At 42.5% G+C, this 17,691-nt stretch overlaps 1 protein-coding gene across 2 annotated transcripts in view; it reads right to left on the bottom strand.

The window, feature by feature from the left end:
* Positions 1–17,225, bottom strand: part of ash1l (ash1 (absent, small, or homeotic)-like (Drosophila)) — a 40,916-nt gene extending 23,691 nt beyond the window's left edge. For both annotated transcript variants that reach the window (XM_026928441.3, XM_026928439.3), the window contains exons 1-4: positions 17,054–17,225; positions 16,038–16,129; positions 7,567–8,312; positions 1,689–6,009 (exon numbers count right to left, since the gene is read on the bottom strand). In XM_026928441.3, coding sequence (XP_026784242.3) covers positions 1,689–6,009; positions 7,567–8,142 — 4,897 coding nt within the window. In that variant the 5' untranslated portion in view covers positions 8,143–8,312; positions 16,038–16,129; positions 17,054–17,225. The remainder of the gene's footprint in view (positions 1–1,688; positions 6,010–7,566; positions 8,313–16,037; positions 16,130–17,053) is intronic.
* Positions 17,226–17,691: the final 466 nt, after the last annotated feature.

Genomic DNA, 17,691 nt, shown 5'->3' on the forward strand with positions numbered 1-17,691 from the left:
CATTTAACTGGGTCATTAGCGTCATGAGCTTTGCAGAGTGAAGCTCGGCAAGATCAGATCAACCTTGTCGTGTTTGATTAACTTATAACTCATACGTGACTTTTTCTACCACACTAAAATGGTGTAGATGCAGTTTTGCATTCAGGCACAACGAAGCTGAGTGAGTGAGAAAGAAGGGGTAAATGGAGAGCTGATGTAAGCAAATGGCTAATTCTGATTGGTACTTTGGCTGACATGACATCACATTTATTTATGAAATATGACCTCAAATAAGTAGTAGGCAAAATCTTTGAGGGAAAATGAGGATTTAAACTGCTGGTTAATAAGATTTATAAAGTTACTGACTAAACATGTAACAGTAGTTAAATCTTTATCAACCCTTTATCTTTCTTTCTTTATCAGTCTTTCTCACCACAATGGTCAGCAGTTTCCCCCACCTTCTTCTCTTCCTAAAATCACTGCCTTCTTTAATAATAATCCTTTAATTCGCCATTCCATCATCTGAAGTGCATTGTTACAACTCAAATATGTTCTTACATCAAGGTTTATTAGAACAGTATAATTGATGTTGACACACTTTATCCACAATGTACTTTTTTTGTTTCTAATCTCATTCTCCCATGAGTCCCCTTTATAATTTTTACATTTTTTTCCCCATATTTCAGTCATATACCCTAAACATTATAAACCTGTTTATATTATAAACATTATAAACTCTTTCCTGTTCCATTCTCCCATTTTTTTTTTTCCATTTAACCTATTGTTACAACTATTGACTAGTGACTATTGACTATTGTTACAACAGACATCTAATCCCGGATTAGTCTGACTGGCTTCACACTACTCTGAGTCTCAAGAGATGCTGTATATATGCATGTACATGTACATATGAATCAATACACAACACTTTAAATCATCACTTCTTGTTATATGAAACACGTTGATGTTACATACCGTGGCAGACAATTTAACATTGTTGAACTTTAGGTTAAGGACGTGTTTCTGAAGCACTTCTGCAATGTGCACCACATGCAACAATTACACTTTATACTTGTTTTCCATGTCGTTATAACCAGAATAAATATGCTTATGCTGCATATTCACTGTTCCACTGACCCATGGTTTTATTACACTGTATTACATTTACAGCTTCACAGCTTCGCCTGTCCCCATCCCCAATGTTTCATGTACAAGACTGTACATTTGAGCATTAATTTTCTTAATAAAAATGCTACTGCGTCAGTTGCGTGTGGAACAGACAATCGCTACACTATGCTCCTGTGATGCAGTCTGGTGTGAATTCAGGGTTAGACATTTGAAAGCTAACAGCTATATATATGTGGCACTGACATCAGTGCAGCCAATAATAGTTTTCTCTTCAATAAAAGATTAACCATCAAGGTGTTTTAGGAAGCCAAGAATTCCAGAATATATTTAAATTACAGCAAGAGGACACATTTTCAGGACACATTACTAACAGCTATAAAAGCACACTTTGCTGCACGAATTCTGTAACCTTCAGAATGTCAGACTAAATCTGGGTCAGCACTGAAGGGTCAGGATCTGAATTTTATTCAATCACTTGTCAAGACTGTTTAGAAATTCAAGGCAGGCTAATATAAATCTAAAAACTACATAATACAACATCTCATTGCTATTAAAAACTTTAACTTCATAAACTCATTTACCTGACTCTCTCCTCTCAGCAGATGTGGAGAGATCTTTCCTTAGTGATCTGTCCAAACGCGTCAGACTTGAGCCCTCTGAGCTCCCACCTTTCCTGCCCTGATTACACTTAAGAGAAGTCCGAGTGAGGGCTGAAGCAAAAAGGTTTGTGTGGTGGGAGCCCGAGTCCTGTTCCTCATTTGGTGAAGTGTGATCTTCATCCTCACTGTCTGAGCAACCCATTGAGTTATGCACATGTCCATCAGAGAATGCCCCCTGCCCAAGGGTCTGATTGTGGGAGAGTTTGGAGTAATCAACGTCGTAGCTGCCAATCCTGAACCATGAGTCCGAAGGATGGTGCCCCCGACTCCCTTGGCCCAAGGATAGTCTTGAAGGCACCAGACAGGACATAGAGGCTTCTTTCTGCTTGTACCTTTCTGCTGAAGATGACGAGGAGGAAGAGGGGGAGTTTCCAGAGGTGGCAGTTGCCTGCTTGTTAGCACTGGAGTCAGCTGAGCCATCCGGTCCATACCCGCACTGCTTGAGTGATTCCATGCTTCCCCCTCTTCTCCCTCGGTCCCCTCTTCCTGCTCCCATGCCTTCGCCTCCATTTCTCCCTCCTCCACCACTACCAACTCCTCCACCATCATCGCCCTCTTCCTCACCACAGCGGTCACGATGTTTATGTCTGTGCTTGTGTTTGTGGTGCCAGCTAAATGACAGTTCAGAAGACATAGGAGGATACAGCACTGCTGAACGTCCCCCACTGAGATACTCTTGTCGTAGAAGCTTATGTTTTTTCTTGTGGAACTTAGAAGGGTTGAGAAGCAGGTGGGGAGGGTGATGATGATGATGAACATATGAAGGAGGAGGAGGCGGAGGGAAGGAAGGGCTATGGTGGCCATGGTGAGATGGGGCAGAATGTGGAACCTGGTGGTGAGGGTGGGGATACAGTGCACTTGCTGGGGGATAGCCCCGATAATAACCAAGTCCAAGCGGGGCTGAGGAGTACGGAACTCCATAAGAAGGGTGATAGAACCCTCCACTGGTAAGGGGGAACCCTAGCCCAGGAACAAAAGGCACCTCTGACATTGACTCTCGAAGCTTGGGGGGCCTTCCACGCTTTTTCTTAAGATCAGGCTTACGGACATAGTGCAGGGAATCGCATGGGTAGGCTGGGTGGGGTGAGTAGTACCCACTAAAGTTGATCCTGAAGATCGTGGGTAAAAGGTCTCTATGGAGGTAATGATGAGATGTGGGGTTGTTGCCACCGCCAATGCTACTGCCTGCTCTGGTACTACCCAAACCAGCTCCATGACTTGTGCCAGCTGTTCCTGCACCGAGACCCAGACTGCTGCCCAGACGAAGAGCAGGTGTGCGGTGTGAAATTCGTATTCCACAAAGCCGTACGCATATCTCATCAAGCTCGGCCAGGAAGTCAGGATCCTGTCTCCGTGAACGCAGCTGCAAGTACTTCTTCTTGCGTTTGCGTTTCTGCCTTTTCAACTTATCATAGCCTGGGCATCCATGCCCACGCCGTTTGCACTTATGTTTATGCTTCTCTTTGTGGCCCACTAGTGCTGAAGCAGGAGCCAATGGGTGTGGTCGCCGTGGATCAGCTGATGACCTCTCTCCCAATGGGGATGGTGTGGGTGAAGGACAATCAAGTAGTACAGTAGACGAATGTCTCCTACTGCCTCTGGGGTTATGCCCTACCCCGAGACCCACTGATGACCCCATCATTCCAGGCATTAGTAGCCCATTGGTCATACTCTGTGAGACACCTAACCCAGCTAGCCCACTAGCACTCCCAGCCTTCTCCCCACGATCTGATGTACTGTTGTTGTCTGTTCCAATGCCACTGTCACTGGGCACAGTCTCCTCACTGTGTGACTCACTGACTGGGGAAGGTGTGGCCTCCTTCAGCTCACTAAGAGGAGCAGGGGATGTAGGCAATAGGGGCCTGGGAGGTGAGAGCTTGCGGCAATGGTAATGTCGGTAGTGGTGGTGGTGATGGTGGTGACCTCTGCAAGAAGGCTTCTTCTGAGAGGAGTGCGAAGATGTGGAACCTCCTAAGGAACGTGGGGAGGGTGCTGAAAGAGTTGGTGGGGTAAAGGAAAATGAGTGGTGGCTACAGTGTGAGTGGGACATCAAGTGGACTGACCCTGGGTCCACAAAACTAGCGTCGCTGATGGGGCTTTGCCCCCCACTAGACTGGGAAAGTGAAGGGGAGGGAAAAATGTCAGAGGGGGGAATCTGGTTTTGCTGGTTTTGTGAAGCCAAAGACTGATGTGAGTGGTGTGGGGAGGAAGTGTTTGGGGTCAAAAAAGGTTCGGGTGGTGGAGTAGGGGCACCCGGTGAATTGTTGGCTGGTGCTTTTGGCTTGCGGCCCCTTCTTTTACCCATGTATATTGTCCCTTTTTTGCTTACATTGATTTGAGGTCCAAGTTTACCACCAAATGTTGCAGCAAGGGTTGAGAGAGACTGTGAAGCAGAAGCCACTGTCCCCGACATGCCTGTACTTTTAGTGACCTCCGGCTCAGTTCCCGATCCTGACCCCAACAGGATCTGGCTGAGAAACCTCTTCCGCTTTACAGTCTTCATCTTGTTGATCTTGCCTATAATTGTCTTCATTATGAGCTGCCCATTGCCTTTGTTGTGAAAGCCCTTGTCACCAGCCACAGTATCCCCTGACTCTGGAGCAAGTGTTGGAGGCTGGGTCTCCTGTGGCAGGGTTGGAGGTAAGCGTTTCGGTCTTCCTCTCTTTCGTGGCATGGGTTTAGGAGGATTCAGATCCACCTCTGGGTGCAAGACAGGGGGATCCTGCTCCTCTTTGGACATGGAGTATACTTTTGTGGGTGTCACTTTGAGAGGCAAACGACCACGTGTAGGTGCATCCAGTGTTGGCATTTTGGACTTAGGCCGGCCTCTTTTCTTGGGTGGTGGGGAATAGAGCTCAGAGACAATAGGGAGAACGCGATTAGCATTGGGTGGTCTTCCCACAGGCCGACGAATGGGTGGGGAGGATGAAAGGTCTGTAGGCAGAGTGGTGGATTTGTTTTGACTAGGAGAAGCATCTTCTATCGCTCTTTGTGTGCGACTGACTGCCTTAGTCCAGCGAGGTCTTCGACCCCTCCGCTTTTTCAGAGGCTTAGACTCCTGTTCTGCTGGTGATCCAGGGGATGCAGGGTCATGGTCATGGTCATGGTCATCACAAAGTGGTGAGAGGCTGCTACTAGAACCGGTAGGGATAGAAGGAGAAGCAGTGCGTTTGGTGGTCTCAGCAGGGCTATGTTCTCCACTAGCATGACTTTCTTGTGCAGGACTTCGTTTAGGTGGACTTAAGCTTTTTCCCCTCTCTGCTCGAGGTACAGAGAAGGGCCCCTTCTCTTTAGTGTCCTGCTTCCCTGACAATGCAGGGGAAGATCCTTTACTTATTTCTCTGAGATTAAAAATGTCCTTGTCCCTCTCTTTCTCTCTATCAGTGGGTTCCTCTGTTTGTGAGGGGCTTGCACTGATCCTTGATCCAAGTGAGGAAGGCATCACCTGGTGGCTGATCCCACTCCCTATTCTCTCTAAGGAAGAGGAGAAAAGAGAAGGTGTGGATGAATGTTGCCCAAGACGAGACTGTGATTTTATTCCATTGCTATTATCATCGTCGTTGCTATCATTATTCGTTGTTAAGCGACTGTTGCTATAAGACACTGCAGGAATGTTGTTGCTGCCATTACTGTTGCTACTTGTAATCTCTTTTGAAAGTCCTCCAGCTTCCTCTTTTCTAGGTATGCCAGATAACTTCTCCAGGATACTGTCTTTGTTTCGTGAGCCATATGGACGACCTGGGGGCCGTGACACAGGTGGAGGAGGGGCAAGATGAGCTACTCTGGAATACGTGTTCCTGTTGGCCATGGCCCGCTCAGGCCGCTGCAAATTGGAGATCAGGGGAGGTGAGCTGCTGTGTGCTGGAGCTGGGGTTACTTTCCGGGCTTTGGGCTTAGGACACTTAGTAGGTGGGCAGGTGGCTATAAGCTGTGCGAGTTTCTCAGTGACTGTAGGAGTACCCCAGTTTGGAGCTCCTCTTTCTTGCTCCCTCTGGCTATCTGTGTAAGGATACTGAGGCGGTTTTGTGACTCCATCAATTTTGGGGTCATGTGGAGATGCACTGGGGGAAGGAGTTAATAGTGAAGGAGCAGGTGGGTTGGTTTGGGGTACAAGGCTCTTTTTTCCAGAGGAGTGTGATTTGCTGTCTGATACAGGGCAGTGACTGTTAAGGGTTTTTTCTGAAGATGCAAGGGATTTCACATCTGCCTTTCCTTCTGACTTGCAAGCCAACTTCGGAGGACCCTAGTGAGAAAAAAATATTCAGCAATTCCAAAGCTTGAAACTAACCAAACAGGATTTACTTAACATAATAGGTGCAAACACCAAAATATAATAAATGGATTATTTTTAATCACCAAAACCTTGGATTGAAAATAACAGTAACATTTTTTAAACAGTATTACAGAGACATGGAAAGAAAAAAATGAGACCTCAAGGGAGAAGACACTGACACAAAGAAAAATTGCAAAGAAAGAAAGAAATAGAAAGTGAGAATAAAAAAAGATATAAGGGCCTGATGTTCATCTTGGGATTGAAGGAATTTTGCATGATTTTAATCATTTCCACATTATAAACCAAGCCCAGCATTTGTAATACAGGAAATTCCTGCACACATTTACAAGCCATAGAGATATCTAGATATAAAATTAGTAAATAAAAATATATATTTCATCTACATTATATATATATATATATATATATATATATATATATATATATATATATATATATATATATATATATATATACACACACACATATACACACACACACACACACACACATATATATATACATATATATATGTAAAAGTATTCTTTGTATTTGTAGGCTGCTGTTATACAGCCAGTCTCACATTCTCTCTCTTTCTCTCTCTCATGATCAGTTTGCATGTAGCGTAGGTATCTCATTGGTGAGGGAAAAATACTCATCAGCCATAAGTGTTTGTACAGTTCGTCTTATAAATGCAGACCTAGACAGCACGTTATACACTATACGGCCAAAAGATTGTGGACACCTGATGATCACACCCATATGTGAGCCTTCCCAAAACTTTTGCACACAGTTGTATACAATATCTTTGTGTGCTCTGGTATTACAATTTACATTACTAAGAGCCCAAACCTGTTCCAGCATGACAATGCCCCTGTGCACAAAGCGAGCTCCATGAAGACATGGTGTGTGACGGTTGGAGTGGAAGAACTAGAGTGTCCTGCACAGAACCCTGACCTCAACCCCACTGAACCCCAGACCTCCTCACCAACATCAGCGCCTGACCTCACTAATGCTCTTGTAGCTGAATGAACACAAATCCCCACAGCCACGCTCCAACATCTAGTGGAAAGCTTCCCAGAAGAGTGGAGCTTATTATAACAGCAAAGAAGAATAAATCTGGAATGCGATGTTCAAAAAGAACAAATGGGTGCGATGGTCAAGTGTCCACAAACATCTGGCCATATAGTGTAGATCCTAAATATTGGGATATACAAGGAAAAGGGTGCAATGTGTCGTAAAATAAGAAGTGAAGTCAGATGAGAGCCATATAAAAACAATTAAAAAAAGATTTATCTTGGTTGCTGAAAAGACAGCAAAAGTGGAACATGTCAAACAAACAGTTTAAAGAAGCTAGACAGATTTGCTTAACAAAATCCCCACCAAAATGCTGGCTTGGCTCCATTAATCAACATTTTAGCAGAAAGTTTATGTAGTTCCTTCTAGTCAGTTAATCTTCTAATTCACTTTTGCCTTTTCCCCCCTTCCCATTTCAAAACTCCACAGCGACAAAGTAAACCAACTTACTCTTTTAGCTGGGGTATTCCCATTCACAGGCGTTTCAGGGCTAGTGGAAGTGGAAGGAGGAAGAGAAGGTGTAGGTGCAGTACTGGATGGAACGCCTGATGACTGAGGCGCTCCCGGGTTTACAGTGGGGTCCTTTTCTGCTTCTTTAATATGTGGCACACTAGGATTGTTGCCACTACCATCGGCGGGTCCCACTCGACGACTGCCTCGTCCACCGCCTCGGCTTCCATGTCTAACCGTTGCTCTGAAGGCTGGCCGGCATACATAGTTCTCCAGGATTTTAGGAGGCTTCTTCATTCGTTTGGCCTGGAGGCCTATTTTAAGTTTGACATTGCCCTCTGAGTAGCTGGTCTCTTTGACAGAGAACTGTGGAGACTGCTGTTGCTGTTGGTCACCGGCACCACTCTCTGAGTTGCAGGGAACAGCCGGCACCGCATCTCTTTCCTTCTCCCACTTCCTTTTTTCATCTTCATCGTCTTTCTTCCCACCTCCTCCTTCCTTCTCACACTCAACTGGTAGGGTATTTGCGGGGAGAGGAGGTGGTGTGGTGGGCCCTCCTTGTGTCCTCTGATCCATTGATGATATAAGAAACAAGGAAGGGCTGAGCAGGATGTGCTCACAAGCAGCACAGGACTGGGGGATGCAGAATCCAGCTGGAGGTGGAAGATGGGAAGGGATATAGTAATAGTTGTTGGGTTGAAGCAATGTCTTCCTTTCCTGGCTGCCCAGCCCTCGTCACCTTCAAACTGGTGAGAAAGAGATAAAGCAATTGGTTAAGAAGATATTCGTACACTACCCATAATTCTAAAAATGCACACAGTATTAAAATTATAACAACTGATGAAAGTGCATTGAACGTAATGTGAAAAGTATGTAACGCAGAAGTGCCGATTGCCATTGAGACTATAACTGGCAAAAATCTAATAGCTGTAGCCAACTAAATAAGTCATATTGATGTGGCAGAGCATCTTACTAGCCTTTACCGCTGACCTCAAAGTGACAAAATTTAAAATATCTTATTAACTTGATAAATAACATTCAAGTGAATGTTCAGATTCCCGTTAGCTCACATAGTCAAACATTCAGTGCAAGTCATAGCATTCGTACTGCAGCTCGAAACTTTGCTCTGCTTCTTCTTAAAATGTTTATGAACAAAGCCATAGCGTTGGCAAATCATTAACCTAATTCACTGTCGCTGGAGTGACTTGCCTGGTAATGAATACAAGCTGGGCAATACAAACAGTTTTCGTAAATTGCAAAAAGTGAAAACAGCTACGTGAGTTGTTTTTATTATCAGATAAATGTAAACATCATACATGAAACGCTCCATTTCTCATAGTTATTGATTTGTCACCTGAGTGCTGACTGTTATTGCTATACTGTGTATCATTGGAAAGGGACCACCACAGCTCCATTGTAGTAAATGTAGTTTTTCGTGTTGGTGGGATCAGCCTCAAATCAATGCTCAGATCGCTCTAGACTGGTCACTTGTGAGTGTTCCTAGCCATGGTTTACTTTCACCTGCCATGGTTTTACTGGCAGCATCAGGCTAGTGTGATATGACTGCACAAACTACATTATGCAAAACCACCCATTTGACTAAAAATCAGACACCTCCCAGCTAAAAATGTAAATTCTGGTGAAAAGAATTTGTTTTTGAATTATACTGTACATTTCATTACTGTATAGTAGTGTTACAATGAGCCGGAAATCACCTGTTAGTTTTTCGTAATCGCCGCTGCCTATTTGCAAGCAAAACAACCGTGCCATTCTATACGTGTACATCAAACAAGTCACACTGTCTGGTTCAGAACCTGTGACTAGGCAAGAATATCTGGGACCAAAACTGAAGGTTGGGTTGAAGGATCGTACCACCGTCCTTCACTTCCATTGGTAGTTATCCACTGAGTGGCGCTGTGCTTTGGACAGGATAGAGGGGGGCTGACAATCTCTGCATAGCAGCAGATAAGTTATAGTCAGTAACATACACTATATGGCAAAGTATGTGCACCCCTGACCATCACACCCAGATGTTGTTCTTCCTCAAACTGTTGCCACAAAGTTGAAAGCACACAATTGTATAGAATGTCTCTAGTTTCCCTTCACTGGAACTAAGAGGCCCAAACTCTGTTCCAGCATGACAATGCCCCTGTGCACAAAGCGAGCTCCATGAAGACATGGTGTGTGAAGGTTGGAGTGGAAGAACTCGAGTGTCCTGCACAGAGCCCTGATCTCAAACCCACTGAACACCTTTGGGATGAACTGGAACACCGACTGAACCCCAGACCTCCTCGACATCCCAACATCAGCGCCTGACCTCACTAATGCTCTTGTAGCTGAATGAACACAAATCCCCACAGCCATGCTCCAACATCTAGTGGAAAGCCTTCCCAGAAGAGTGGAGCTTATTATAACAGCAAAAGGGGGAATAAATCTGGAAAGAGATGTTCAGCAAGCACATTTGGGTGTGATGGTCAGGTGTCTACAAACTTTTGGCCGTATAGTGCATCTGTAATATTAAAAGTCCTATTTTAAGCCCTAAAAGCAACCAGACAGTTTTAAATTATGCTTAGGAAGCAATTTACAGTATTACTTTTATAATATAGTTAAGCTAATAAATTAAAACCAACGTCCCTAGTTAATAAACCGATAAGAATAATAATAGAAAAGAATATATCTAAATTATTTTATATGTACGGTCTGAAGTTTAGTGTAGTCTAACATGGATGTGTCACATCAGTGTCTGTGCCTAGGAGTGGAAAATACTGGAGTAGTTGTTTTATTGTTACTTTACTTCAGTATTATTTTGGTGTATTTATACTTTACTTTAGTGTTATTGACACTGAGTACCTTCCTGCTCTCTAGGGACACTCACTAAGCAGAAGTTTTCATTTGACATACTGAGACGTGATCACATGGCGATGAGATGCACCTCGCTGCTGTAAGGGCACTTACAGATGATCAGTGGCAAAACAGCGCTTTGTGCTGGTGAAGCCATTGTCTCTCTATGGAGAGAGCTTTGCCTACAGCTCAGCGCACAGAGCTTCAATTTGATGCAATTTGAAGTTCACTCAAATTCAACTCTGACCTTTTCAAAGAGCAAACAAGATGAGCCTTCATATGTGACGCAGCAAAGACATGTGTTTTCTCCCTTCTTTTCCAAAAAGACTACCAAAGCCAGAACAATTTTTTTCTTTGAGATTTAGCTAAAAGCTGGATTTAGAAACATGCACAATGGGCTAGCTCTATGAATGAGCTATGTTTTCAAACTCATCTTGATGATGTAGCACCACTTCAACCTCGCTGGTCAAAACGTATGATTCACCTACCTTAGCGATGAGAGAAGCTCAAATTGCTGATCAGCCTGAAAGCCCCCTAACTCTCACACGCTACTCATTCCCAGCTCCCAGCGCCAAACCCCTACTTCTGTCAATGATGCACTGTTTCACATACTGCCTACAAGATCACACTTTTGGATGAGATCATTTAATCACGGCTCCATGCTGCGCATGTATGTCGCTTTGTCGCTCGCTAGTATGAACGTGTTGTTTAATGTCAGCATCAGAACAGCATCATGTGATGGCTGATATTCATATCGCTGACATTTGTATTATATCAAGAAGAGGTAGTATCCTGCTCCCTTTAACCTTTCAAACCAGCTCTAGAGTGTTTATGATGAAGGCTTGCCCAGAGCAGGTGGTTTCTGTGGCTAAAATCATTGAGAGGCAAGTCAGAGCTGTGACCTCGGCACAGAGGGCCCCCTGGGAGTCAGAGAACCTGGCTGGCTTCTCCAGTCCTGTGTGATCGCCAATCAAAACAACAGTGATGGAGGAAGAGAAAGAGGCAGAATACGAAAGTAGAGGCATGCAGACGGCTTCTTAATGCTCCGCTAAGGGCAAAGGCTTAACAACAGACCAGAGAAGCGCTCTAAGCATGGCTGATTTGGGCAGTAGGGACCATATAGGGAGGGAAAAAAAAGCGATTTCATTACTGCCTGCATTCTGCGCAAGGATTATTGCCACTATAAACTATGGTTCAGAATTTGGTGTCTTGACTTTCCCCATGTTTACTATGATTAGTCACTACATATCACTAAAACCTATCATAACCTAATTTCTGTCAAATGACATCAGGCTTCTTTCGACCGTACTACAACACCCCCCATCTTATGTCCCTCGCCTTTTCCTCTTACTCACTTAGACTTGTTTCTTACTCACTTGGAAAGCTCACAGTACAGCGGTCAAAGCTGCTGTGTTCTTGCTAATCGAAAACACATTTTCTCCCGCACCCCCTCCCTTCTTCTCTTTCCTCTGTCTATCCCTCCCTCAGTGACAATCATTTTCTTATTTCCTAAGTGTTCTTGGCCCTACAAACTTATTCACTACACAGTTATTAAGTCACATTCACACACACACTCTTCGTTTCTAAGGAGTAAAACCGTGAGTGAAATCTTTCACTGGAAAATTGCTGCGGACAAAAAGTGGATCGTGTATCGCTGCTGTTTTTTTGGCTTCCCTTTTGATACTCGAACCAGCCTTAAAAAAAAAAAAAAAAAAAAAAAAAAAAAAAAAAAAAAGACCACATCTTTCGTGCCACTTCAAAGTTTGCGTATCACAAGTTTGAATTTTTCATTCATTTCAACTCAGCTTTCCAGACAAAGAGCCTGAAACGTATACTTTGTTCCTGTAACCACAACTGTAACAAAAGAAAGCCATAATGCCACTTCTCTCTCTCTCTTTTCCTCACTTTCACTTTAAGCAGAAGTTTTGGCATCCATTGCCCCAATCCCTCTACTTGCCACAAACTGTCCAGCAGCCCTAACCTTGACATCCTGAACGAAACTATAAAACGCTTCTCTCTCTTCTATGTCTTCTCTTCTTCTAGAAACCAAAAGACTGACATCAGTTATGTCAGTCTCAACACTTATCTCTTATTTAGATCAGTTCTGACATTAAACAAGAGATTAAATAGAACAACAGCAAGATAATTTTGGGATGGCTTTCACCAAAAATCAGCGGTTGTATGATTTTTATAGTTTCTCGGCACCTGAAAATCACTCAGTGCTGCTGAGGACGGCCCTAAAGATCACTGTGAGATTACTGTGGATGGTTCCACATACCATAAACCATAAGGATAGCTGTGGAACAATTTGCACTCAAGTCTCCATCACTGAACAGTTAATAACTTTAACTTTGATACAACAGACTTTAAGTTCAAACTATAAAGAATTCAATGAAATGACTCTGATGCTCATACTCATAAGTTGCTCATAAGTTCCTGTTGACCCAATTGCACTTTTTGATTCTCTACAGTATACAGTTATAGAAGAGGAATGATTTATAATCGCACTATTCAGTGTCGCCCAGAAGAGAATGGCTTCATTTGAGTCTGGTTCCTCTCAAGGTTTCTTCCTCATGTTGTCTCAGGGAGTTTTTCCTCATCACTGTCGCCTCTAGTTTGTTCATTAGGGATAAATTTAAATCCTGAATTTATATATTTCTGTAAAGCTGGTTTGAGACAATGTCCATTGTTAAAAGCACTATAAAAATAAAATAAAATTGATTTTCGTTATAGATGAAAGGCAAGGTCGGAGATTTACTAGTAGACTACATGTGTGTCGGCTGAATTCTGTCAGCCAAACCAAAATAGCAAACAAAATAGTCTTTATCTGCCTATAACATACTTTGACACATCAAATTTAAGAAACTAGTCAGTGTCACGCTCTGATCAAACTGTTGGATAGCTACATACCATAGCGAAATGGACATACGCCTAATTTATTTAATTCGTGATCAGAAACCGGCTGTCGAATTGTCCAAAAATGCTCCGTCAAAAACAGAGAACAGCACTTACACGCTCACTACAGCAGAAAGTGGACAAAGTTTTAAACCAACCTAATAACCAGATAAGAAACTTAGTCAACAGAAGTCAATGAATTAATCAGAGATTACTTCCCCACCAATGTTAACGTGAACAGTGATGCGAACAGACATGAGACTCGACTGATCATCATTAGCTGATAAAGCGATCGCATAGCTCCTTCTGTGAACTTACAACTCTTTATGAGAATAATGTTTATTAAGATCACCAATATGCATTCCATAATATTAAGGAAGTGATTAAAGACTCGTTTATGGTGTAAATATAATGACTTCTAATAATCCTGTATTATTATTCTTATTATTAAACATGGAATGACTGGAGAGGACAGCTGTGAATAAAGGCTGGTGTGAAGACAGACAGTTTTCATGGTCATATTTTTATCATTTGTAATCTTATTAATTAAAAAATTTAACGTAGTTTTTGTCTCATTTCACTTTTCAGGGTAAACAAGACTTTAAAATTCTACCACTTGTACTTGTGACAGCATATTTATTTGTCTTTAAAAGGAGAGTTTATTAAAGCAGTGCCAATTCTAAAGCTTCAGTGACCTTTTAATTCCACGCACAGTTGTCTCGCATTTCAGGAGAAAACCAAGACGCGAGAGAGACAAGGCAGACCGAGTTCTACAGAGTTTAACAGCCAAAGACTTGCTGCTGTTCAGTTTTGTTCAGAGCACAAACACGACACTCTGGGAATTAACAGACGCTATCGCTGTATGTGTGTGTGTGTGTGTGTGTGTGTGTGTGTGTGTTGAGTATATGAGATGTGTGGAAATGACTGGGGAGTTGCTTGTTAATGTATGCATTAAATATATCGCATTAAAGGAGGTTCAGTTAATTAAGACAAGCTCATTAAAAAGACTACTGTATATATAATCTACTACTGCTGGACTGAGCAGATCCAAGCAGCTACTAATGTCAAAGATTTCTTTTAATAAGAATGACGAAGCTATCAATCACTTTCAGAATTAGTGTCAGAGTAAGTTTTAATGGCTGAGTAAGACTCCCTTAGGAGGAATTTCTCAGACATTGGATCTCATTTATCAATCATTTAACAAAGTTGTGTGTAAACTGTAAAGATTTCTGCTGGATTTAGAAAAGTTACATTAACGCTGGTTTTCTTTGTACTCGCGTGCGTTACTTGATCACCCGTAACGTGAACAGTGTGTTCCTGACTCGGCTCATTTGCATGTAGTGACGCCCACAAAACTCCATAAAAGGTCAAGTGCACAGACAGCCGGGAGCACGAAATGAATAATCAGGGTAAAGCCGGAAACCCAGAAGTGGAAGTTATTTTGATTCATTCCTATACCAATAAAAATATTTAATTATATATAATATATTAATAATAATAAGCAAGCGTTAAATCTTCCATCAGCTGAGGTCCATCCTCCGTTTATACAGCACCATTTCTTTCATCATAATTAAATGATTAGTTTTATTTTCCTTAATTTATGGGTTTGTGTTGGCTCGCTTTCTTTATTTTTTATATTATTTAATTAATCCCAATAATACAAAATAACTAGAGAACTAGCATGAGGATGTGTTTTTGACTCCTGCACTTCTGTAAGTCGCTCTAAGGCCATCTGTTAAACGCTGTAAACGTAATAAAAGTAAGCAACTTAACCTCAACAGTTTATTCCAGATATAAAAGTGCACTAATCCGTGAAAAGATATGATGTGAAGTCGATCAAGTCGAGGTTTACATTAGTTAATCTCCTTATGTGTACATTTACACACACTCAGGAGCATGAGTAGGATACAAACGTGTTGTTTTTTTGCTTGTTTGTTTTGTTTTTAATTTACAGGATTTGCACGAATACCAAATTTCTTGTGCGAATGCTCGCACGAACGATTCACAAACAAATCCGTTCGTATCCAGTTTGATAAATGAGTTATTTCAGGAACGAGGTAGTTATTTTAACTAACTGTAGCTCTAACAGAATTTATTTTTATAATATTTCTAATTCTAACCAAAAGTATGCTGAGAAGAAAAGGCAAAAAGGCAAAAAGGCAAGGCCGGCGTGGCGCTGGTTGCCTTGACAGCCATTGACATCGCTGGAGCGGGGGGTCAAGGGTCAAAGGTGAATGAAAGGTTCCAGACAGATTCTCCCACCTCATCTACCACGTTGCTTTTAGTTAACATTACTGATTTTGTCACTAAACCAGGACAAAAAAAAAAGAAAATAGTTAGGAATCCCTGGTAAACCCACACACACACACAGAGTTATTAATGAGTTATAAATCCAAACAGACTGGAGGAAATGTTTCAGTTCACAAAAAACAACAACAACAACAACAAAAAACAACCACCTGCCCTTTATTTAATCTGTCTCCAATTTAAAGAGCTGAAAATCAGAATTCCAACTAGTTACAGATGTCTAATAAAAGGCTTCGATAATAAATACAGCAGTGTGTGTTTCTGCTCTTTTCCCTGCAGTTGCTTCTGGAGAAATGACCTACACACCTCCATAACAGCTATAAAAGCTACACAAACAGTGCAGATGCATGACTTTCTCCCACCATCCCACCATGCACATGGCAGGAATGTGCTTTAATAAACCGGAATAAAGGATGTCAACAACTTACCTTGCTTTATTTAAGGTCAAAAACGAGCTTTCACATCATTCAGATCAAAATCCTCCCTTCATGAGTGCCAACATGGTTCCTTCGCTAAACTGCTGATGTCCCAGAAAATAAAATAAAAACACAGAAATAATAAAGATCAAAATCTGGAGGTGGAGGTGGAGGAAGACAGCAAGCTCAGCAAGCATATTTATACACATAGATACACACAGATGAGCTGTTCTGGAGTGTAGTAAATGTGTGTTTATGCGCCTGTAATGGATCTGTCTCTCTGATACAAAAATCACAACACTGACCCCAAACCCATGTCCCTGATGAGCAAGATGTACACACACTACCCCTAGCACTGCGAGTTATTAGATTATAATGCTATATTTCAGGAAACAGTGTTAATCAGGGAAATCTCCGAGGCTTCCAGGGTGCAGACACTGTGTTTATTCTGTAGTCCTGATGAATCCTTTGCGCTACTTTTCGACCCAGCTAGCTACTTTACTAGGCTAGCTATCATTTTTCAGGGTTTGCCTTCAAGCGCTAAGGTGGCCTTCCTACCAACGTGGCAGTATCCCACGAATATCCATATGACTAATCGTCTTGTTTTTATGATTTAGATTAATCAATAAATGAGATTTATACCCCTGTAAACCATGCCAACGGAATGGTGGTGGTGGTGGTGAGGGGGTAATCAATCCTGTCAGTGGCACATTGCTGATACGGCTAGCTGGCTAACTACGAGCAACCCGCAGCAACGTAGCTTAGCTTAACGAGACACCTCAACTAGCTTAGCAAAGTATCATTCTTGCCTAAATGACAGCGATAAAAATGCTTGCATCCTTCCTCCAAAACACTGAAAGTAGAAGTAAAAGCGAGCGCTAGTCGGATAAAGCCGCCTGTACGGGTTATTAAAAAAACACGAACTGTCAACAAAATGGCGGCCGCGTTGAATCAACAGAAACCCGAAATGGATCTCTAGCTCAAATTTATTGGCCTTTTTCTCGTCTTCGGAGCTGAGATCTTTTTACCCGCAATGATCCGAAATGTCGCCAGGGTTTCCTTGTCCAGGGACCGGCGAAAGGTCGTGTTTTTAAAGGCGTGAGAATGGGCCTCTGCCCGTTAATCGGGCCTCCATGTCTGATGAGCCCGTAGCGTTTCTGTCAGTACAACACGGGCATTCTCCCAGTGAGAGGAGGGAGGGGAGGGAGAGAGACACAGGGACACACACACTCACTCACACACACACACACACACAGTGTGTGTGTGTGTGTGTGTGAGTGAGTGTGTGTGTGTGAGAGAGAGAGAGAGAGAGAGAGGGAGAGAGCAGAATGTTTCCACTTTCTCCCTATTTCCACCTAAATGTTTCATTTCTGCGTCTCCCAAAATGGAGTCCCGTTTCCTAGCAACCGAACACAATGTATGTATAATATACCTATGTATTACGTAATACGGTGTTTTTGTTTTTTTTTTCTTTGCGACACGACCACTTGACATGTAATAACCACTTTATATATATACTATAAATATATATATAAGGTTATAACAAGTTTAGGAAGGGTAACGACTAAGACGCCCGTGGCAGTGTTTACCCACAGTGAAAATATCGCGACTCCCACGGGAACCGGAGTCAGGAAACACACACACACACACACACACACACACACAC

This window comes from Pangasianodon hypophthalmus, chromosome 29 (assembly GCF_027358585.1).
Source record: "Pangasianodon hypophthalmus isolate fPanHyp1 chromosome 29, fPanHyp1.pri, whole genome shotgun sequence".
NCBI lineage: Eukaryota > Metazoa > Chordata > Actinopteri > Siluriformes > Pangasiidae > Pangasianodon > Pangasianodon hypophthalmus.